We start from the raw sequence: 25,239 nt of genomic DNA on the forward strand, positions 1-25,239 counted from the left end.
TGGAACTTAATCTGAAACAGCTGATGCCCTGTAGTTTCTTTCAAATCTGATTAGCTGGGCTAAAACTCTTTCCAATTGGTGTAACTTGCTCAGTCTAACTCATATTAGTCGGCCCTTCTCCCAACTCATTTTTTTTTTTTGTTTTAGGGGTGACAGAAACATGATAATCAAAAACACTTATTGCAGCCACAAATATGCTATAAGCAATCTCAGGAGGGACTCTCTTTTCTGTGGTGACCGTGTGCTATTGACATACAACTAAAAGTAACATACATTTGTGCTTAAAGCTATCAATCTAATCTCTCTGTGTGTCAGTGAGCCTATGTAACAGTACTTATTTATGAGCAGCCTGCAGTGTGCTTTCCATTCAGCTACATCAAAATGTTGTTTTATTTCCTAGGTTTTGTCTCAAGAACTGCCCACCCAATGACTTGGAATGTGCCCTTAGTCCATATGCCTTGGAGTACAAACTTGTTTCTCTCCCATTTGGAATAGCTGCCAATCAGGATTTAATCCGACTAGTTGCCTACACTCAAGATCAAGTCATGCATCCTAGAACAACTTTCCTAATGGTGGATGAGGACCCAACAATCCCATTTGCTCTGAGAGATGAAAACTTAAAAGGAGTGGTGTTCACAACCAGACCGCTAAGGGAGCCAGAGACTTACCGAATGAGAGTCAGAGCTCTGTCCTACAGCACCAATGGAAGCATTGAATACCAGACTACTTTCATTGTTTATATAGCCGTGTCTGCCTATCCATATTAAAAAGCACTTCTGACAATAATCCCATTATATTAATCACATTCAGTAAGTGCCAGTGGGTATTACCACTTCCAGATTGACACTACTGCCTCTTTCTCAACAGTTGTGAATCTGGCAACTTGAAAATGGTGCTACGCTCTTTTCTTTTCTATGCTCTCTCTGAGGCTGCCAGTATGTTTCCATTATTCCAATTGAAAAACAAAAATTCAATGGTTCTGAGGAACCTTTACCACTTGCTTTATTTATTATACTGGAGCAGTCACTTTCCACGGGTTGTTCCGAAGATGCAACAGAACAAATCAGAAGTGTGAGGTGGGATTTTAGTGGTCAAACAGTAAACAAATCAGTCTCTGTTTAAAGAAAAAAACAACAAAAAAACCCCAGCCTAAACAGAAATCCAGGTATATTTCTAAGTGGTCTCCATATCTTTGTTGAATGTTGTTTTTATGGTTTTTATAGTACATCTTAAGAAAAAATAAAACAAGAAAAATATTTTTCTTACCATACTCGTAGAATTAGGTCTGTATAAAGTTGCTTGATTTGGGCAAAAAATGAAAAAATACTACTTTGTTTACACTTGCCAGTGATGAAATAGATGTCATCCGGAAGCTTTGTTTTCATTTAAAGATGCCAAATGATAATTTGTGATGTTTGTGCAAGTTCAGCTGTGCCACTTCTTTGCTGAAGAAAAGAACCCAAACAAATTACATTGCTACTTCCATCCATGACAGGAGATATTTTTATAATAAAAACATATTACTCTAATATTTGATATAACTCATTAATTAACTCCAACCTGATTCATTCAATCATTCGGTGCTCATTTTAGATTTGGGTTTTGGGAGGGTTTGCAAATAGAACATTTTTTTTAAATCTACAAATCTTACCTTTGGTTCAGCAAAATGTTAGGTGTCAATACACTGTATAAGGTGGTAACAAACTCTAAAAGTAATTTTGCCAAGATGTATTCTATTTTTATGAAATGTATATATGTGTTTTTTTCTCTACGTGTATTTTATTTCCTATGCAATATCTTGAGTGTTTTATGATTTTTTTTTTTACCAAAGAACAATGTTACATCAAAATTAATCAAAATAAAGGTTCACATTTCCTTTATTAACTTCTGAGATGGCTTCAAAATGTGTCCATGAACACATCATTTGCCACAAATAAGTCAAGAACTGTAATTGTAGTGCTACATGTGAAACAACCTGGGCCATGAGCTGACAAGCCTTGTGTTTGTGCCGCTAGGGAGTCCAATGAGCAGTCAGCTCTAAAACGCTCTCCACATGTGAAGCCCAACATTTGGTATTTCATGACTTCATGTAAATCATGTTAGTAAATCAAGTTCTTTAGAGGAGCCCATTAAAGTTTTAGCTACTCTTGCTGAGCGAGACCTAACTATTGTTGAGTGACTTTGGTTTTGCTGTACACATGCACAGGGACTGGGAACAGATCACTTTATAACAGAATAAATCTATAAACAAAATGAAATATTTTCCCATAATGTATATAGAAGGAAAATCAGAGAAAGACTCCAGATAGGTAATGCTAGTGAATAGAGTGATTTGAGAACTTTCAGATAATTTTCAGGTATCAGATGAGAACACCAGAGAAAGAGACCCCAAAATATCAAAGAACCTAAATAGTTGGGCACGTCCTTGGTTCAGTTTCTGCTTTGCTTGATTCTGAACGTAGGAACTAGATAATGTATTTCACATATGGAAGTTTATTACTCACAAGTTACCAATGACTGAGTGTTAAAGTTCAGATAGTACCACTGGGCTCATTTACATATGTGCTTTACTGTGAAGTAGAATAATTTACTACACAATAGTGTCAGCTCCTATACATGTGCAACAGTTAAGCTGGTATGGACTAGTTTTAGTGCTGTTGGATAGTCCCATCAGACATGAGTACTGTCCAGTGGTGGAGTAAATGACTGTGCTTAAACACACATGTAGATGGTAACATCAAGATTAGTTTACTCTAGCTCAAATTGCACCAGACTTTATTCAGTCACATTAATTGCATATATGGACACACCCACTGTATCATTATGACATTAGTAAACAGTCCCCCTCCCTCCTCACACACAGAAATGCATTTTATGCATACCACCCTGTTGTACTGAGCATCATATGAGTACCTAAGTTGTTTTCCAATATACTGACATACCCATCTATATCCCTACAGTTTTGCAGTGGGTTTAATCTCCATAAAGCTAAATGAGAAAATATGGTCTGAAAAAACAAGTTGCTTAAAAGATTCTGCCATGCATCCAAATGCTACAGTGAAGAGCTCTAAACAAAACAAAACTTGTAAAAGGTCAACTTTTTCTAACAATAAAAATCTAGAAAAAGAGTTGCATACAGTGAAATAAAGTATCTATGTCAAAAAATGAGCAGGTGGGGATAGGGGAAACTGATACTAACTAGTTTTCCCTTAATTTCCTTCTCAGAAGTCTGTAATTAACTAGACTAAATCTTCTGGGTTCAGAAGGTTTCATTCCCCAGTGCAGCTGTAGGGAAAAAATCCACTTCTTATGAATGGCAATAGCTACATATTATTAGGTCTTCACAATCCTGACGTGTTTCTTGAATTCTTCCATTTCTGTTTTCCTTCCCTTGAAAAGATTCTAGGCAAGATAAGGGTTGAGGTCTGCCCTAGGCACCTACATATCCATAGACATATCAACTTCTTCATTTCTACCAAGTTTGCTTTTCATTCTATTTTTTTCAAGTGGCCAATTGAAGATCAAAAAGGGAGGCAAAGGATAATTCAGCAAGCCCTTCCCCCCACTCCATCTGGAAGCATTTATACCGAGGTGATGTTACAGAATAAAAGCCCTTAGGGAATGCAAGGATTAGGCATATTTTGCCCTTTACCATTTTCACTCTTTTACTGGCTGACAGGAAGTATAAATAAAAGAAAACCTTGTGTAATGTACCCTTTTTTCTCTCCCATCACATTTTGCTCTGTTTGGAGTTTCTGATTCAGTTTACTTTATGAATTGCAACCCCATTGGACTAAATCTAAGAAGGACTGGAGCCAGAAAAAAAATCTACCTCTATAAAGTACCCAGAATTATTAATCATGTGTTGAAAAGTAGGCTGTTTCTTATTAAATACCTCTACAATGAACTTCAACAGAGGTGGTAGTCAGAGTAATACACATGAGGTTGACACAGGTTTCTGTCAGGTTTATGGTTTGCCAAACTAAGCTTCCTGTGAAGCAAATACTCTAGTGAAATTAATATCATTTCAGGGATGGTTGGAAAAAATCTGTGGACACCATTTATTTTCCATACAGAGAACTATTAAGATAATTTTTGTCTTTTAAAAATATTTATATCTGACTATGGGCTTGATTACAGAACCATTTTGTGCAGAAATGCCAAGAACATTTACAGGATTGGTCTCTTGATTCCATTTTTAAAGGTATTCGTCTTTATATGTTGCTGCAGCTTCCATTTTTAGGTCAAATTATTGTCCAGAAGCTGCATACAAGGTCAGTGCTCCCCTCTGTCCAAAGCTTACCATCGCAGGTCTTGTCTGCATTTAAAAGTTCATTCAGGCTAAGGTAGTGTCTAAATTCAAATGCAATAGCTATTCCCAAATAATTTAATGCCCTTAAAATATTAACACTTTCTAAAGGACTTTTCTTTCCACTCCTCAAAGTTCAACTCCTTTCCTACTGGCAGCCCATCCTGTCCCAGTTTGCATTAAACATTAAGGCTAGTTACAGACAGTCAAAAAGCCCATGGCTGAATCTATTCAGTCTTTGCAGTATAGGCTAAACTGCACAGATTAAATTGAAGCAGAAGTGAACACACATTTACTTTTGATTCAGGAAATACAGACACATGCCTGCAGTGGCTCAGGCTAGAAGCTGGGGGGTGCTAGAGTATGTCTCTCTGGCTGTAAGTTTACTTCCTCTTCCTGGTACCCCCAAGGTCTCTGGGATTTGCTGTCCAGACTTATAGCAGCAGCACTCTGCAGGGTTGCTCATCACTTCCTCTTCCGGCTTCCAGGTGCCTCTGGGATTTGTAGTCCACAGTTGCAACCAGTAGTAAGTTTGACCAGGGTTAGGAGTGGTTAACTCCCCCCTCCTGGGTCCAGACCCTAGCCAGGGTTTACCTGGGGGGCCAGTCTCCCCCAACCCTGTAGACTGAGCTGCACCCCCCACTGGGGCTTGCCCCCTCCATCTTTGTCTGCCAGCTCCCACTGCTCCAGCTAGTGAGAAGAGGGGCAAGGCCAGCCCTGCTCTCTGGAGCAGGCAGCACAGCCCAATACATGGCTGCAAAATGCTGAGAAGCTGGAGGACTCTGATTTAACTTGAACCAGGAAGGGGTCTGGGAGAGAAGTTTCATAAACCAGTTTGACTCAAATCAGTTAAGTCTGATATTACATTCAGCCAGGTTTATCTTAAACCAATCACAGCCATTTTGAAATTGAGATTCTGTTCTGTACATGGTTACAGGTTTAAACCAGTTTCCGATCACGTAAACCGGTTTATGTATAACTTCTGTCCCTAGCCTAAAGCTAAATTCATGATGATCTTGCCAAATACAACTACAGCCACAGATAACCCATGAGATTGTTCTGGTGTTTCCTTGTGAATCCATACCAAAATTAGACACCAGTCTGCTGGTAGGAAATGCAGACTAATTCTGACTAGAAAATAAACCTATATAGGTTGCTTTTCTTTCCTTTGAAAAATTGTATGAAATCCCATTATTTTTCTCAGAAAAGAAAGTAAGGTGAATCTTTCCAGAAGGCATTCATAAAGGATGCTCTACCACCAGTTAAGTGTGCACATGTGCACGGACACACACAGCTCAGCGTGTGTGTGTGTGTATGAAGTGTCTGAAGCCCAGTAACAAGAAACTCAGTATAAACTGGTCCAAGAATGTAAAGGGAATAATGAGAGGAAATATGGCAAAGAATCAGGAATATATTTTAACACAGACCTAGTAAACTATGGGATGTCTCTCAAAGTGGTGAAAGTCCCTTTCACTATAGTCATTTGAATGGAGAAAGCACTAGACATTTTATGCCAGGAAACAACTGCCCTAGTCAGGAATAGACAATGGTGGGAACTGCAGAATCTCCAGAATATGATGTAAGATAGCTGCTAGTGGAGAGGTCATGCTCAGTTTGTGCAGATCTAAACTTTCATTAAAATATAAAAAGATGATCTTACATCTGGACAGCTTTAAAGAAATTGAATATTTGCGAAGAAAAAATTACAGCTATGACATCTGCCTGCATCTAGAGAAAGCCAGAAACTAACAAGGCTGCAAACACTTTTGTCCCCTGTTAAAGTCCTGAGAACACTGAGCCAGAGCCAAGAACAGATTTAAGCACCTGTGGGTGCATCTACACATGTGCTTTACTGTGGAGTTGATTAGCTCACCATCCACATGTCAACTGGTATTGGGGCAAAATAAATGTACTATCTTCTAGCGGAGTAATTAACTGCAATCAAACACTCATGTAGACAGTGACCACTGGGTGCAAATTACATCTAGTCAGCCCAGCCAGCCAGGGGTCAGACCCCCTGCTCCTGCCAGCCCCTCTGTGGCCCAGCACCACCACCTGGAACCCAGGGCTAAGCCCCTGTATCTCCTGCCAGCCAGGGGCTGCTCCACCCTGGCTCTAGTTGCTGCAGTCCTGGGTGCACATGTAGACACTGCATCCAGAAGCAGTTAACTCCAGCATGACCTGCCCCAGAGTGTTTGCGTGACCATAATAGCATGCGTAGATGCATCCTGTGAGCATTCCAATAAAAAAAAAAGGCTGCCTCACTGCATCCTTGGCTTCTGCTAGAAACTGTCCTATACTGCAGTGCCATCATCTTTGATGAGCTCAGTGCATAGAAACATAACCCCTGCTTAAGGCTGTTTTAGATTCACAAATCTAGCCTCCCTGCACACGTCATCAAAAGGGGCTAACCTTGTAGATGTGAGTGGGAGAGAGTGCAGCCCATCTTTTGCCCCAAAAAGTACTGGAAAACTGGAGTACTTTCTCAGGAAGTAGAAGACTTGTGTCCTAAGCTTCCTCACTATGAAGGGGCTTGAAAATATCTCCCTCTTCCAGAAAAATTCCCTCATCCCCAGGCTATTAGCTTGTCTGGAGTGAAGGCTCCCTGTTGAAGGCAGAGTCCCTGGAGAACCCAGATGAACCTGGACCATTGTGCTGAAAGGAATGCAGAATTCATGGAGCGAACAGCCCAACAAGAACCAACCTGACTCTTTAGCTTAGCAGGGTGGGTACTGTCCTTTAAGAGAGAAAGAAAATTCTAGGTACTGGGAGTACTTGTGTATTTTGTATTAAATGGTCACTTGATAAAAAGCTCTGCCCTCAACACATAAATCATTATCTAGACCTAAGCTGTCATATCCAAAGCCCAATGATGATGCTTCAATATCAACATTAATTAGTTCATTGCTAATCATTTTTAAATATGTGGGATAAAGTTTAATTTACAAATTGAAAAACAAAAAGCCATTATGTAATGTATCTTTCATAAATCAGGGTAACTAATTCCTGGAGTGCCCACAACCTTCCAATATAGAGCCAGCCTAATATATATATATATACACACACACATACACACTCATTTTCAAACCCCTTTGTAGTGGGGATTATAGCTATTTCTGGGTGCATCTACACAAGATACTTTACTGCAGAGCTGACTTATTAGTATTATCTATATGTGCGGCACTATTAGGCTGTAGTAAACTAATTAGCTCCACTGTAGTACTGCCGGAAACAAGTACTGTCCTACAACAGAGTAGTTATGTGCAGTGAAACGCATGTGCATATGGTGACAGGGCTGGCTGGGGCATGAGGGTGCTACAGTGTGGGTGCTGCCTGCTGGCTAGCCCCATACTGTAGTAACTTAGTGCCCCAGCCATCCCCTCCGCAGCATGCTGAGCAGCGGCAGACAGCTCTGGACTAGCAGGCTGACCCCTAGGACCCCCTGCCAGCCAGGGCTGCACCGCCTTGCCTCAATGTGTTGCGGACCCAGACGCATGTATAAGTGCTGTGCCCGGGAGCAATAAACTCCAGTGAAAATTGCACCAGAGTTTTTTGTGTCACATTAATATCATGTGTAGATGTGCCCTCTGTGACTACGGGTATAAATGGTATACGTAGCTTGACCAGCATGTTTTCTCCAGGTTTAGAGTTGCAAAGGACTGAAGGAGTTTAATGATTATTAAAAATGCACTGGATGAAGACTAAAATCATCCAATCTAGTGTGTCCTACATTTTTCTCTTGGAGAAATATTGCAAAAGCCCCATGGAGAGCATGCCATGCAATCAAGAGATTTTGGTATAAGAGTGACATCTTGTGGCTTTTCAAGTTACCTGCATGCATCTGCTCCCATAAACCTGCTGGCAGCTAAGCTCCACATCAAGGGTAAGGGTGTATAGCCATGTTGGTCTAAGGGCATAGGCAGACAAGGCTCCTTGGGTAAATCCAATATCTGTTATTAGACTAACCCAAATAGTTGGAAAACATATTTGCAAGCTTTCAGGTATAGATACCCTTCGTCAGGCTGAGTTGGTCTGTGCTCTTCCTGGATGGACTAGTAAAGCAGCCAGAGGCCAGTACATATGCAAGAAAGCCAGTCAGTGAAAATGTAAATTGAGGAAGTCAATGGGTGAGAGACAGGTTGGGGGTGGTGGGATGGGAAAGAGGAATGATTATGACTGGTACAAAGTGCAGCCGTTACCTGCAGAGTCAGATGTTAGGCAGATTATAGTGTGTCATAAATCCAATGTCTATATTTAGTTCATGATCTCCTAAAACATCATGGACTAAATACAGACATTGGATTTATGACACATAACTTGCCTGAAAGCTTGCAGAGAAGAATTTTTCCAACTATTTGAGTTGGCCTAAAAAAAGATATCAGATTTACTCAAAGAACCTTGTCTGCCTACATCAAGGATAAAAAATTCAGGTTCTGTGAGATACCAGCTGCCTACATGGAACATTAGAGCTCTACTACAAATGAAATTCCAGCTGCACATCATTTCTACATAATAGTTGCTTGACATTCCCTTAAGTACCTAGGATAGACTGCAGAACAGTTTTATTTGGGATGAAATGCTGCAGCTCTGTTTTATTCAGGGGTAGATTATCACAGGTGAGCGTCACTTACTGCATATAAGGGTGGCTGGGCAAAATAGGTTCCTGGGATCAGTTGCTGCCTACTCCCAGGCAGTATATTCCCCTGCTTTAAAATGCTATATATACATATATTTTTTTTTGCCCTAAGCTTTCATTATGACACACTGAGTTGTGTGACTTATGCTTCCCCCCACCAAACATCCCTGTCTACTAAAATCTAAAGGCAAGTCAATTCCACAATGCACTGTTTTGTTTGCAGAAATGTAACGGTTTCCTTTTTAATGCACAATTTACTGAGCAATCAGCACTTTGCAATGTATCGAGTTCCTGTTTACATGTGTACCCATACATTCTGCCAGATGGAATTTAAAGTAGTGCTACAGTTGAATGCAGTTCTGCCTTATTCACTAACCAAAGTCATGTGTCAAACCCATTTTTATTGGCACATATCAACAAAAAATAAAAGTCCCAGTCCCGGCTATATAAATTACTCTGAAAACCCTAGAAGAATGCTTAACAGGGATGAAATCTCTAGGCAATCTTCACATAGAAGATAACAGCTATTGGCTATAATGCAAAGCAATAATGCATATGGAAAATGTTGGCCAAACCCACAGTCGGTTAAAGTCACCAACTTCAACTTGTAAGTCTTGAAGATCTGGCATGTCTGATTATTAGGACAAGAAATGTATTTCATTGTTTTTGAAGTTCTTCACACAATAGTGCCCTTTGCTGCCATTGTAAAACAAATAGTAACTGATCAGTGCTTAGCACACACCAGACAGAGAGGGTAAAAGTTCTTACAATAGCAGAGCAGACTCTTACTAGTAAAGAGCAGGAAGATTAGGATCTGGTACAGAACCAGCACTGCCAGTCAAGATCCAGACTTCAATGCGGACATAAATAACTGTAGGCACATCTACATGTGGCTGTATGATGCCTTTGTTATTGAGCCATTATTTAGTACTTCCCTTTGGAAGTACTAAAAGATGGCACAGTAACAGCCTGTATTGCACCATGCTGGCTGTGCATGGTTATTTTTGGCTACTTACTTTACTGTAGTAATGTTCTATAATGAGGGGACACGTTGCTACAGTGACATAATGGTGGCATCACATTTTTTGCCAATGGATACTATGGCACCATAGTGCATCTCTACAGTACCATAGCACCTTGTCTAGATGCGCCCAGTAGAACACAAATAATAACTGAATAGAATAAAAAAAATCTTGCTCATTGTTCTCAAATTGGTGATGTAGTTACACCAAGACTGAGTCCTATTGATTCAAACTGAAACCAAAGCACCTCCAGAACTCAAAAGCACTTCTAGTTTTGGCAGTTGAATTCTATGACTGCCTCCAAAATCACATTATGAAACTTGAAATAGGCTGATTATTTTATGTGGTTGGAATCTTAAATCTCCACCCTCTTCTTACAGCATGGCTGCTCAAAACAGGACAGGACAAGACAGGACATTCTGCACTGAAGCAATGTAACACTACCAACAACACCCTCTTGTGTGTAGTTAATCATTCAGGCACACACTCATTAGAAAGCCAGCTAACACATTGCCTCCTAAACCAATCAAGATATGGAGGCTATGATATTCAAATCTCAGTGGAACAGATAGGCTAGTATAAACCATCACAGCCTTTGATTCCGCAGCAAGTCAGTATGTATGGATTCAGGCCAAAGACGAATGTAAGGTTTGTGCTAACAAAACAGCAGGAAATGTAAATTATAGGTTTTCTATGCCACCACTCACTAACTCAGTCACATAGACGATCCTGGGTGTTTCATGTTATGCAATGAACAAGAAAAGGAAATCGTAAACCCCAATGAACAGTTTAACAGGAATAAAAATAGCAGGTGTAGGTAATGCATCTGATACTATTTCTCTAGAAACCTTAATATTTAAATACTTTGAATACTCTCACTGTCAAGAACAGCTGATCTAATTATTCATTATGAATAATGATACTTTCTAATCAAGTTCCTTCCCCTTGTCATTTTCAATCTGATTTGTTTGAATAAATTAATTGTTTATGATGACTGAGGACTGGATACATTTTATACAAACTACATGATGTTGCTTGTTAGTTCTACTGTGCAGTTCAGCTATTCATTACCTTTGGTGTATGATCGATCAAAACTATCCTATAGTATTAATCCTTCTCTGTGGACACATCTACATAAGATGCATTACTACACATTAGCCTAATTTACTGCACAGTATGGGCGAGCGTCTACATACATACGCCCTTTCTGCACAGTAAATTCCCTTAATCGCAGAGTCGAAGATTGGTCTAAATTGTTTGTTAAAGAGCTCTGTGATGCAAGTTTCTCTGTATTACAACAACCATATAGCATGGAAATCTCTGAATATAAAATCAAATAATGAAAAGAGGTAGTACAGTTTTATAAAGCAAAACAAACATACAATCCCCCCATTCTAAATTTTTGTTGTGAATTCTAATCTTTGCTTTGCTTTGACTGTGTTTCAGACCCCTTGTAAGTGGCTCATAGATTGACTCTGGAAATATGTTAAGAGGGCATTTTGAGGCAGAGTGCAAGCTTTCTTGGAACCATGAGCAAGAAAACTGTCTCTAACTGTTAAGTTCCTACTATGTTCAGGCAAACAGGACATTGTGTAGACGAACACAAACAGGATGAAATCCAAAGAAATATATGACTTCATTATCAATATTCCTCCCTCCCCACAAGAATCAACACGGAAACCTGTAAATACTGGCTCGGTAAAAGGGAGTAATGCTGGTATTATCCATTTTTCAAGGAAAGAAATTACACAACAGTATTAATTTAAAACCAGGATGGAAATGACAAAGGGAGCATTATAGAACTTAAAGATGGTCAAAGAATTTAAAAGCAAGACTTAAATTCAGAGGTAGCGGATCAACGTATAAAAATGTAGCTGGACTTGTAGCTTGAAATCAAGCAAAAGCAACTTGGTGGAATCTGTCACAATAGATTTTGCGACAGAACTCTTGTTCTTTCCTTGTATTAGAAGAAGCAGCAGGGATACACTTAGAGATAAAGGATCACCTTTCAGTATTTATTTTGGTCCGAATATTTAAAAATGGGATTGAGCGTACACTATTATATGTATAACGTGAATGCAAAATGCTTGGGAATAGTAGGAACTCATCCAAAAGATAACTGTTGTTAGGCCAGGTATGCTAAGAAAATTAAGGAAATCTAATCACTTAATTGATCTCAGATGCACATACAGTAAGTGAGAAACATGGACCCATCCAGAAACAGGAAAAAAGGGTCTTGACACTTGGACCTCAAGAAACAAGCATGAAGTCTGGATCTTAGAGATAGTGGATGAGCTAATCTTCAGTTTGGATTTCTACAGCTAACAGCAATACTGATGCCTTGTCAGAGAGCTATTTGTAAACACTGCCTTAGGTAAGAAAGCAAGGACTTTGCTACTCAAAGACATGAGCATAGTCAAGAAGAAAGCTGCTTAATCTCCTGATGTATGTACCTGGTTCTTGCACTGAAACAGAAGATGGAAAAAAAATGCAAGAATGGATAACAAGGCAACTAAAAGCTTCTCAAAGCAAAAAAATGTCTGATTCCAGAACAGCATACAGCAGAAATCACTTGAAAATGCAGCTACTTGAATTGAAAGATGAAGTATTGTATGGGAAAGGAGCAAACATGATTGGTACAGAAACAGTGGGAGAGGGGTGTTGACATTATGTCACAATGTTAATACTTCTGAGCATTTGGGGGTTGCAAAAATCCTTGTCCAAGCCAAGGAAGTGTTTCTACCAGCAGGTTGTAGAAAATCAGTATAGAATTTGCGATGCCTGAAGATGCCTCAAACAGAAAATCTTGTATGCTGCAGTATTTCATAAGGGCACCAATAAAGCACATTGCTATTGATGTCCCTGGCCTTTTTCTGAGGACTAGTTCCACAATTCTAAGAGGGAAAAAAAAAAGAGTAGGAGCTGGATGATTCTTTGAAGGAATCTTATACAGAACAATACAATATTCATCTATCAGTACAACATTTTATACAATATCCAAATAAATGACTGGTTGTATAAGATTAAATTGAGCCCAAAGTTACACCCAAGTTGTCTATAAAGACCATCTGGGGAAGTATTCAGGGAATAGGATTTCAGTATGGCTGTTTCTAAAACTTGAGGATATAACCGTAGAAACTGAGACTGGCGAAGTCATGACAATAATAATCTACACACTGAAACAAAATAGGAAACAATTTCCCCAGACAGCATAGTTTACAGAAACAACAGATGTTCCCATGAATGACGTGTGCCCCTTGTGGCTGGGGGGGCATGGCGGTAGCAGGAGCACAGTGGCAGTAAGTGGGAGCTCCCGCAGGTGCTGTTGGGGGGGAGGGGAGGGTGGCGAGTGCTGACTAGGGGCTGGCAACCACCCACAGATGCTGCTGGCAGCATCAGCAGTGGCCAGCAGCGATTACGGACTGCACGCAGATGCCACTGGCAGTGTCGGTGGCAGGGTGGCAAGCGGCGACTGCTCGCAGATGCTACTGTAACCCGGGTGGTACTCGAAGAGGTACCCCCTCTCCAACTGAAGGGTTCAAAGAAGGTGCACAAGCGCTGTGGGAGGTGTAGGGACTCTCCTCCCCTATAGAGCAGAGCCAGACCACCAATGGGGACTTAACCATATACCTTTTAATATGTGGAACATAACAGGCATAAATCAGAGAGTATAGTGGACACTACAATGCCCCAAGGGGGCAGGATTCAACAAAGGTTAGACACTTACAATCACTGACAAAACACGGTTAACAAAATATAAAACTCAAACAGCAGAACGAACAATACAGGTTGGTGAAATATAAAAAGGGCACAAAATGCAAAATGTCAAATGCCAAGGAAAGATAGAGCCTTGGTACCTGGAGGGGGAGGAAACACAATGGCCCCTTTCAACTGCAAGAAGATTTGCTTCTTGTTATCTCACTCACCCCAAGTCACCTCAGCTAAAGCTTGAACGCAGATCTCCTATGTGGTAGGAAGGAACGCTGCCACACAGCCACTACTGGCAGCGCTACTCCAGCCTGTGAGGGGTGTTGACCTCCCTGCAGCCCGGCCTCACATTGCGCTGCCTGGCCTCTGAATGGAGGAGCTGGAAGCAGAGCTGGGAACCCCTCAGGTCGCTGCTCAGATCCTTGCTGGAGCGGGGGGAGCCTCTCCTGCTGGCTGCAGCCTCTCCTTGGGGATCCTGGAGTCCAGCGGGGCCACACACCGCTGCTGAGGGTCCCACTCTTCTTTCAGGCTCTTCTGGGGCGCTGCTCCTGCCCCGCTGGCTCAGCTCTTACCAGCTCTATGAAGCTCCTTCCTTGTTGTCCCTCGCTGGTCTCTCCCCTGAGTCAGCCCATGCTGACCCTTTTATCCCCCTCCAGGTGACCCAAAAGGCCAATTGGGACACGGGGGGGGGGGGGGGGGGGATGGGAGTCTCTGCGGCCTGATTGGTGTGGAAAGGGAATCCCAAGTCCTTCAATCATGTTTTACCCCTTCAAAACCCCTGGGCCAGGTCACTGCCAGCCAGCCCGTCACACCACCAAGTGTCGGTACCTTTTTGTAGGGGGTGCACTGCCACACATGCACCCCCTATGCGTCGCCACTGGATGTTCACCAGGTGCTCATTGAGAAAACTGCCTCTTGGATATTTGAAATGAAAGCAAGTCTAGGGAAAAAAACTCAAAAAAGATTTGAACAGGAATGAAACTAGTTTGCATTGGTGACTAGGTAGGAAGTACCTAAAGATTTCCCCTGGGGTCTGAAGGTAAATGAAGAATGCTAGGTATTGTTTGATGGAAATGTGTTTGAGAGAGGCAGATACAGCAGAAACCACAGAAACACACCTAGAAAGCAGCTAGAGAGCCCATGGATTAAAAGCAAATGGAAACAAGGTAATCTTGTAATGAAATAAAACATACACGACTCCATCTGTGGACAAAACATAAGAGCATGGTGCAGGCTGGAAAGAGATTTAGAACAGTAAGCAAAGGAACTGCCTCCTGCAGCTGGATGCCGACTGCTCAGGGGGCCAGGACTTTGTGTTCGTTCTTTATAAATAAACAAGATTACATCAAAGACATACCTGATTCCAACATCATTTTGTTCCTCTAGTGGAAACAACCTGCAAGACTCTACTTCAGGCTATGCTCTTGGGTCACAAAGGTTAACAATATTTAGAAATCTTTTTTTCATTAAGACTTTTGCTAGAATACAATACTTTAGTCTGTTAAATGACTCTTTTCTCTTACTCTTAGCTTTCTTTTCTCTCTCCCTAGATAATAGATTGGTGGAGATTTTATAAAAGCATTAACACTAAGGACCTCGTGGCTGAAGTTGTTTTGAAAGATTTCTGGTTGTTTAACTAAGGTTGTTCCTCCACACAGGATGCTGGGTCTCTCAGTGGCACAGTAGTTTTTTTGTGTCCATCCTGTGGAATACACAGGAAGGTGAAACGATGACATCTTTAGCACAGACAGTAGCTGCACTGTACACACATAAATAGCAAGTGATTAACAAACAGTCACACAAAATGAAAGCCAGCAGCAATCCTCTACAAACATTTGACTTCCTTTAACTAGGATGCTTCATCTAGCCAAAGTATATCTCATCGGTGCAAACAACTGCAGATCAGTAGCATAATTAGTAGATCTCTACAAAACAGCTAGTATTCGCTTCGGATTCAGCTGACTGGGGGGACGGTGATTCAATTTGGTGATTCGAATCACTGCCCTGAATCTCCGAATCACATAGGACCATCCCCTGCCCGCTGTCCCAGCTCAGCAATGGCTGTCCCACCCGTCCCAGTTCCCGGCACTTTGAAAAAAAAAGCCTCAACTCACTGGGTGCTGCCGGGCAGGGAGGCAATCCCTGCTGCCTGCCACTGCCTCACACTCCACGGGGGGCTCTGCCATGACTCCCCTGATGCTCCCCTAGCTCCCCATGGCTGCCTCGCCCACCACTGCTCCGGCCCTTTAAGGAAAACAAAAACCAAAAAAGCCCAGACTCACTGGTTCCTGCCTGGCAGGGGTAGTCCCCACTGCCCCCTGCTGCCCCCCCCCCCCACATTGGGGTGTCTTCCATGAGCTCCACGAAGCCCGGAGGCTGCTGCAGGAGGTGGTGAGGTCAGAGATTTTTTCTTTCTTTTTTTTTTTTTAAAGGCCAGAGCTGGGGCAGGAGGGGCAGGCATGGGAGAGGCTGGGGGCTCGTGACAGAGCCCCCATGCAGCATGGGGCCGTGTGGGGCAGCGGGGATTGCCCCCCCTGCCTGGCAGCATCTGGTGAGTAGGGGATTTTTTTTTAAGGCACCAAGACCTATGGCAGGTGGGGCAGCCATGGAGCGGGGGCTGGGGGAGAGGGCTGGGGTTGTGGGGGCTGGGGGAGCAGGCAGAAGATGGGGACTTGCAGGGGTCCCCCAATGGTCCTCTTCTCCAGTCCCCCCTCCCCTGCCACCTATTTACCAGCTCCAAGTCTGGCTGCAGCTCCCTGCTGCTGCCACTGGGGACTGCCCGAATCATTGAAGCTCTCTGAATCTTTTCCAAAGATTTGGAGAACTTTGAATCGATTTGGACCTTTTTATTGGTCCCCTGATTCAATTCAGATTTGGAGATTCAGCCACTGAATTGGGCTGAATCTCCTCCAAATTGAATCAGTGCCCAAAGCTTCATACAGCCCTAATAACTAGGGATGGGAGACTGGATACACACCTCAGGCACTGGCTCTCAGGGGAAGTTATCAAGATGGAGGCAAGGGCCTGGATCTGGGGCAGTGTGGAGCTAAGGCACACTGTCTGTCTCAGTCTGTCTCCCCCATAGAGAGGCCACTGTTGCAAGGGGAAGTGTCTATACAGCCCTTAGCTACTGGCTTAAACACCGCCCCCCCCCAGTTGCTGCTGAATTAAGGCTTTTACACTGTTATTTTGCATACAATTCTGTGCCAGTAGTGAGTGAAGCCACCAACGGGCAATAAAATGAAGGCATGATGGGACCTGATGCACAGCCCCAACAACTGTGCTGAACAACAAAGAAAGATTTCTACATCTCCCTGCCTTTCTCCCATCTGACACCAAGGAGGGAATCCTGCCTTACATGCACATCAAAGAGCAACTCACAAAGACACTCACAACTTTCATAGACATTAGGGCTGGAAGGGAAATTGTGAGATCATTGGGTCAAGACCCCTCCCCAAAGGTCAGGAAGTCAGCTGGGGTCAAATCACCCCAGCAAGGTGAGTATCCAGGTATCCAGGTATTGCTTGCACCATTTTGGGGTGGGGGGTATTCCAGACTGTGGAGATGTGGATAATAATTTTTTTCCTTACTCTCATGGACCCAGAGGAACTGAGGTCCACCTTCAGCTTCCTCTGTGCATAATGAAGTGTATTTTCTACCAAGGGGGACTTGTTACCATGTTTAGTTTTCTCTGGGCCTAAGGAAGAGCACACATGCCCAAAAGCTTGCAAGTAAAAACCATTTTGTTGAAATTTCTTAGTTGGTCTAATAAAAAGTATCATCTCTGAAACATAGTTTCATAGTTAGCAGGGTCAGAAGGGACCTGAGCAGATCATCAAGTCTGACCCCCTGCCATGGCAGGAAAGAGTCAGCAAGGTGATTGTCTAGCCTTGTCTTAAAGACCCCCAGGGTAGGAGCCTGGAACTTTGCTTGGAAGTTGGTTCCAGATCCTAGCTGCCCTGACAGTGAAGTAGTGCTTCCTGATGTCTAATCTGAATCGACCCTCTGCCAGGTTGTGACCATTCTTTCTAGTCACTCCTGGTAGTGCTCAGGGCAACATGGACTCCCCCAGTGCCTGCTGGTCCCCTCTGACTAGTTTGTAACAGGTCACTAGGTCCCCCCTCAGCCTTCTCTTGTGGAGGCTGAATAGGTTCAGGTCCTGTAGCCTCTCTTCGTAGGGCCTGCCCTGCTGCCCCCTGATCATGTGAGTGGCCCTTCTCTGGACCCTCTCCATGTTGTCCACATCCCTCTTGAAGTGCGGCACCCAGAACTGGATGCAGTACTCCAACTGCAGCCTGACCAATGCCATATACAGGAGGAGGATCACCTCCTTGGACCTGCTTGAGATGCATCTGTGGATGTATGACAAGGTGCGGTTGGCCTTCCTGACGGCATCCCCACACTGCCGACCCATGTTCATATTGGCATAAGTGATGACTCCAAGATCCTTTTCTGCCTCTGCACTGACAAGAAGGGAGTCCCCCAGCCTGTAGGTATGGTGCTGGTTCTTCCTCCCCAGGTGTATCACCTTGCACTTGTCAGTGTTGAATCCCATCCTATTCTCATCCATCCACCCCTGTAACTTGTCTAGGTCTGATTGTACACTATTCCTTCCTTCCAGTGTGCCCACGTTTCCCCACATCTTAGTGTCATCAGCAAATTTGAACAGGGTGCTTTTTACCCCCTCGTCCAAGTCACTGATGAAGATGAACAGTGCAGGCACGAGGACCGAGCCCTGGGGAACCCCACTGCCCACATCCCTCCAGGTCGAAAGTGACCCATCCACTACCACCCTCTGGGTGCGGCCCTCCAGCCAGTTGGTGACCCATTTGACTGTGTAGGTGTCGACACCACAGTCCCCCAGTTTTTTAATGAGAACAGGGTGAGAGACAGTGTCGAATGCCTTCTGAAAGTCCAGGAAGACTATGTCCACTGCTACCCCTGCATCTAAGTATTTGGTGACCTGGTCGTAGAAGGCCACCAGGTTGGTCTGACAGGATCTGCCTCTAATGAACCTGTGTTGGTTGCCCCTAAACATAATCTCCCCTGCTGGCCCCTCATGGACATGTGCCAGAATAATTCTCTCAAAAAGCTTACCCAGGATCAAGGTAAGACTAACTGGCCTATAGTTTCCTGGGTCCTCCTTCCTCCCTTTTTTGAAGATGGGAAACATACTGGCCCTCTTCCAGACTTCTGGCACCACACCAGAGCACCATGAGTGCTCATAAAGCCATGCCAGGGGCCCCGCAATGACCTCAGCTAATTCCCTCAGCACTCTGGGGTGGAGATCGTCCAGACCAGCTGACTTAAATATATCCAGTTCCTCCAGAAGTTCCCTAACTAGATCCTCACTGACCCTTGGCCTAGGTGCCCCTCCCCTGGGGCCTGAGGGGGGCCCAGTGGGGGGGCTGATCCTGTCCCTGCTTAGGAAAATGGAGGCAAAGAAATCGTTAAATAGGTTAGATTTGTTGTCTGGTGTGACGACCAAATTTCCTAGCGTGTTTTGCAGGGGCCCCACGTTACCTGGTACCTTCTTTTTGCCCCCTATGTATTTAAAAAAGGACTTCTTGTTGTCCTTGATCCGGGTTCCTAATTCCAGTTCCATCTCTGCCTTGGCCTTCCTGACTGCCCCCTGCATCCCCAAGGAACCACAGTATAGTCCTCCCTGGTGATGGCCCCTCCCTTCCATTGGGTGTACGCCTCCCTTTGAGCTAGGAGACATTCCCGGATGCTTTTGGTGAGCCATGGGGGCTTTTGTGCCCTCTTGCTCCCTTTGATCCTTGTTGGGATTACCTCCCTTTGGGCTTAGAGGATTGTCTCCTTAAGGCGCAACCACTCTTCTTGGACACCTGGCTCCCCTCCCCTCTGGGACCTCAGTGCTTCCCCGACTATGCTCCTTAGCTCATTGAAGTCTGCCCTCCTGAAATCTAGGGCTGCTGCCTTGCTGCAGGCCTTTGCCACCTTGCGCTGGATGGTTAATTCCAGCAGGCAATGATCACTGTCGCCCAGGTTGAACCAAGAACTCTAGAGTTTTGCATTCCTTCCATACCACACATTCATGACAGGAGGCATGATTGTGGGATTGGGCTCCCCCTGCACTGGCAGACTTATCTCTTGTGGCTGGGAGCCCCATCAGCTGACAGAGCAGACTCCATCAGCTGATCTGGGGAGCTCACTGTGCTTCTCCAGCTGAGATCCTCAACCAGCTAACCCCAGTCTCCCAGCCTCCATAGCACAGAGCACTCTACCCCGCCACCCCACACTGCCCTTTCTCCCATTGTTATGTTTCTTGCTGACATCCCACAGCTGTGCACTCTGGAGGCTGGGAACACTGGCCACATATTTAGTTAAAGGTGTGATGGGAAACAATGACAACGTTACTGCACATATTTTGTGTAATACATTTCTTGCTTATTCCTGGTTTTATCATGCCATTGATGGAATGAATGTGTGGCTGGGTCACTAGTTAATCAGTTCTTAAAGGTAAGATGTGTGAAGGCCCTAGGTTATTTCTGTAGCTGTTGAAGAGGGAGATTGATGAGAGGTGTCTTGCCAAAATACTAGCTATATCTCTGCCACACAGTGGTATGAACAAGAGGAAATGAAGACCTAATGCTTACTCAAAGGATGCTTGACCTGAAATCATTGGCTTGCCTCCACTAAGGTCATACTTCCTTAAAGAAATTTAAAATGAGGCATACAGTTGAATCAACTGCCAACATATGTAAACAATATTTCTTTGAAAATTTATACCTTGTGTTTGTATAGGACCTGCTAACTGAGGATCTTAAAGCACATCCTAGACAGCGAGGTCCAGATCCACAATCATATTTAGGCATTTGACTCCTATTAAGGCACCCATCTCCTGTGAATGGCAATAGAAATTAAATACCTAAATAGGAATTTGGCACCTAAATTGTGGATCTGGACCCAAGTCTCACCAAATCATGAAGAGGTAGTTTAAATCCTACATCAATTTACTTTTTTTTTTTTTTTTTAACAATTTAGCCACCTAATTAGGGAGTAAAACTAGAGCTAAGCAACTTAGACTTATTCTACTAGTGAAGGCTAGACTGTGGTACAGGTGGATGGAAAAAGGCAGAGAAGAGCTGTGCAGAGAGCAAGAGGGTACCCAGAAAGGGCAGGTGTTGCAGCACATGGCAAACCTTTGCATGCTGACTCTGCTGCTGCTACAGGGAGGCCCAAGAGTGCATCCAGGTTCCAGGGCTGGTTTGAAGCCCCACTAAGCTCTGCACTGTCCTGGCTGCACTGCCCCTCATGCCCAAGCTGGCTTATTTACAGTTTGATGAGTCCACCTCACTGCAGCTGCAGAAGGGACTGCAAAGCAGACAGCATCAGGATTAAATTGGATACCAGGAAACAGAAACAAGTCCTCAACATTTCCTGAGAGATGCATTATGAAGCACAAGTAAGAAGGCAGGAAGAGGTGAAGGCAGAAATACAAAAGGGGTATGGGTGGCTGGGCTGCAACAGAGCAAAAAAAGATTGTAAGGTTAGTGGATGAGGAGCTGAATGGAAACAAAATGTAATATTGCTGCTCAACAAGCTATTTGCAAATGAGAGGGATTCACAGGATTGTCTTCTGCAGGTCATGGGAAGTGCTTCCTCCCTTCTCTCTGGCACTGAGGAGCACTCTCTCTACTTTGGGCAGCGCACATCATGAAAGCTGGGGATAAACTGGAAAATGTCCACAGGCAGGCAGTGCCTGGAGGTCTGGAAAACATGACCAGAGAGGAAGGGTTGGAAGAACTGAGATAATGTGCTAATTTCATAAAACTTTGAAAGATCATTCCAGAGAAGGAGCTCCTGGATGTGTTGCAAAAGTCTAGGGAGTAGAAGCCTACGCTAAGGGCAATAAAATGTTAAAATCGTGGAAGTTTGTCTTCCTGTTATTTCTGTTTTCCACTTTTAATGTCACAGAGGAAAACTGCTGAACTTTTAACAGCTATTTCATTTTAAGAGGCTAAATTACTTTATTCAAGATTGAGTGTAAGGGTTGGAATCTCTCAGTTATACAGACTACACTTGCACATAATATGCAAATTTTATAATGTGTGTGTTCAAATGAATAGCAGGAAAATTATGCATGACTCGCATTATTTTTATTTTAGCATGCATTTTTACATAGTGGAGCAAGTTATTTACCCAAACAATAATGGCTATACCAAAACCTGGTTGAAAAGTAGTAGAAGCATGGGGAAATAAGTGCTCCCTAATGTAAAGAATATTTGGTACAAAATACAAATATATGCTAGTCCCTACCTATCCAGAGTGACAGCACTGGTGATATGCAGGCACACCTAAGTATAACCATTAACGTGTTAAATACAGCGCACACCTAGAAGTGAGCAGAACAGAACAGATGATATGATCAATGATGCCAAAAGGAAAAGGACCTGGACCAGTCTAACAAAACTGGCACTGCATTTGGCCCAAGTAGCCAACTGTAATACCTTTGTCACATAACAGCAACATGCTTCTGTTCTGGGATTTGCAGATATGGGTTCCTTTCAGCCTCATGTCATAATATATAAAGAAAGCTGAGAATAAACACAGTGAACACAATTAAGAATAAACACAGTTTAGTTTAAGCTAAGAATAAACACAGTTCAGTGAACACCAGTACAAACACTTCAGAAGTCAACAGCAGTTCTCACTGAAGAAAATGGGCTTCAGACTGTACAATTGTAAAAATTCTGGGGGAAGAACCGTCATTTTCTTTATACCACAAGGCACCTGTCACAATTTTAGCACTGCAAATAATTACCACCATCATGATTATCATCTGAATTCTCTGAGCAATAGGAAGTGACTTTTTTCTTTCCCAGATAAAATTAATTAATTTGTTTTAGCTGTATTTTGCATGGTCAGCTCCAAAAATAAGCTTTCCCAGTTAGCAACAATGCTAGCACTTTAATGTTCAAAAGGACATGTTTTAAGATTAAAAGAAAGTATTTGGTGAAGCAAACGCCTCATTCAGTCCTTTGGGGGTTTTTTTAAATGTGGTCTTAGTCCAACAGATATTAATTTTTTAATGACATATGTATGAAATACTTGCAAATCAGAACATCTGGGAAAATTCACAAATGTTCTCATATTTACATTGTTTATAATTTGCTGACTTGTGGACAGGCTAATCACTCCAAATTAGTGCTTTTGCAGTGTTCCTTGACATTACTCCAAACAAAGAGTACTTGAAATTGAAAAGTTTAAAAGGAAAGTAACTTTATATTTCTGAAATTATCACTTATGGTAAGCATGTTATAAAATTTTATTTGTACCACAGTACCCAAAGGCAGAACTATTGTTTTTGCACAAGTCAAAATAATGGCTAAATACAGATGTTCAAAAACCCCGAGGCAGAAGCAGTCTAAGTTTCACTCTTTAAGTATCCTAGGTTAGGTCAGGAGTGAACAGAACAGATGTTCATCCTTTGTTGTGGTAGGGGCCACAGCACACAGGCTGCCTGTATTGGCTGAGGCCAGCAGATTGGGAGCACTCCCGCATGCCTCTCAAGAGGCTGCTGGAGAATGCCAAGACCAGCTGAGCAGCTGGCCACCCCTGATTGGCCAGTGTGGCCCCTCTCAGACCCACCGTTGCCAGTGGATGGCAGTCAGTGGAGGTGGGGGGGGGGGATGGAGGCCTCTTCCCCAGCCCCCTCATACCCGAGCCAGCACAGCACCAGCTGTCAGTGGCGATGGAGGGAGGAAGGTGGGGATTGTAGGCCCCATCACACAGGCCCACACCAGCTGTGCTGGCTCTGGTCTACGAAGGTCAGGGCTGGGGCAGGGGACTTTGTTCCCTCCCTCCCACCACTGCCAACCAACTACTTGTGGGGGGACAGGGCTGGGCAGAACAGCCACAATGGCCAATGGACAGTGGGGGGAGAGCCCCTACCACATGGGCCCTGTCTCCAGTTGTGTTGGCTTAGGCCAGGGCTGGGGCTGGGCCCCCCCCCGCACTCCCCAGCTGATGCTGACAGCCGGTGCGGCCCCCGTCCTGCCCGCTGTCAATGGTTGGCTCTGTGAGAGCCTGCTTGCCTGGAGCAGATGAGGCTAGTGCCCACCCTGTAAGGAGGGATTATCAGGGGCCTGCAAAGCAGCCTGGGATACCAGGGGCTGTAACCTAACCTGAGTTGGGAGGGGATCTGGTACAGAAATTCCATAAACTTGTTTAACCTATATCACTTAAGTCTGATATTACATCCATCCAGATCTATCTTAGATTGGGTTTCACCATTTTTAAACCAGTCTATATGCCCTGAGCTTCCGTAGTGTTATGGGTTTCGCCCAGTTTTCAGTCACTTTTACTGGTTTGTGTGTAATACCCGTACCTAGCCTATGGGAGGACAGAACATACATGGTATTCAGAGTGGAAGTGGAGAGGGAACTGGATTTATTTAGAATCCTTTACAGATCCAGACTCCTGCCCAATGGTATATACAGTGTCACTGTATAGTACAATCATGCACATGAAATGCTAGAGCTGATTTTGCTTTCATGAAAGTGAATAAAAATGTTGCCAATGTCTTCAATGTGAACAAAATCTCACCTGCAGTATTTTAGAAATATTCCAATGTTTATGTTCCCTTTTATTTGACAATTATATTGTGGGGTAACTGGAAAAAAAGAAAAACTTTTTTATTTGATATTCGCCAGTTAATTTAGGTGGGTAAAAAATAAGGAGCTTGGAAATCTGGACTTAATTTTTGCTTTTAGCCAGAGAAATCTGCAAATGTCACAAGCTCATTCTGAGTTCAAAAGAATATTGCAAGTATCTGTGTGGGAGATATTTTGGGTACATTTTTCTTAGAATTATGTTCACAAAAACCATAGTGCTAGTAAAATATCACAGTTGCCAGAGAAGAAAAATCATTTAACCATTTGCTAAAGTTGTGTCTCAGAAAAAACATTTTGTAAAGATATGAATGACAATTTCTTTTTTCCTCTCAAAGTACACAGTTAATTCTGGAGGCTAACAACTGATCTCAGTAATAAAGAAAAAGCAAAATATAATACTCAATAAAATAAATGTTTCAACTGAGAAGCTGAGAGTTTGGGAAATAATTATGTTGTCATCTTGCCCTGAAAATTACATACTGGCAAAGTTGTATTGACTGTCCAAACTTGACTCTTCAGGCAGATGTGAATGATACATGATTTAGTAAACGGAAACCAATTATGGCCTGATCCATTTAAAATGAGGTAATGTCTCCAAATAACTGTCATCACTGTAGCTTCTTACAGGAACATTCTTGCAACAATCAAAGATTTACTAATAAAATTCATATTAATTAGTTATCATGTCACATTACAGGGTTAGAGGAAAGGAAGTTGAAACTAAAGAGACGGGACTAGAAGGCACTTTCTGATCAATGAATCCCACTATTACTGCCACTACCTCACAAATTCCCTTTCAAAAACATATCAGGCTTGATCTTAAGGGCAATTAGATTTGTTAGTTTTTTGGAAGAACCTCACTGCTCTGAAGGTTAGTGACCTTCTTCTAATTTCCTCTCTCAATTTATTTCTGGCCAGTTTGTA

General features: G+C 43.1%; 1 protein-coding gene across 5 annotated transcripts in view; it reads left to right on the top strand.

The window, feature by feature from the left end:
- HMCN1 (hemicentin 1) overlaps window positions 1-2,179 on the top strand; it is a 356,272-nt gene extending 354,093 nt beyond the window's left edge. For 3 of the 5 annotated variants that reach the window (XM_090048332.1, XM_090048334.1, XM_090048335.1), the window contains one exon: window positions 401-2,179. In XM_090048332.1, the coding sequence (XP_089904458.1) occupies window positions 401-767 (367 nt within the window). In that variant the 3' untranslated portion in view covers window positions 768-2,179. The remainder of the gene's footprint in view (window positions 1-400) is intronic. The other 2 variants (XM_090048333.1, XM_090048336.1) reach the window with 2 other exon arrangements.
- The last annotated feature ends 23,060 nt before the right edge of the window (window positions 2,180-25,239 follow it).

Source organism: Crocodylus siamensis, chromosome 5 (genome assembly GCF_052110815.1).
Source record: "Crocodylus siamensis isolate JL-2025a chromosome 5, ASM5211081v1, whole genome shotgun sequence".
NCBI lineage: Eukaryota > Metazoa > Chordata > Crocodylia > Crocodylidae > Crocodylus > Crocodylus siamensis.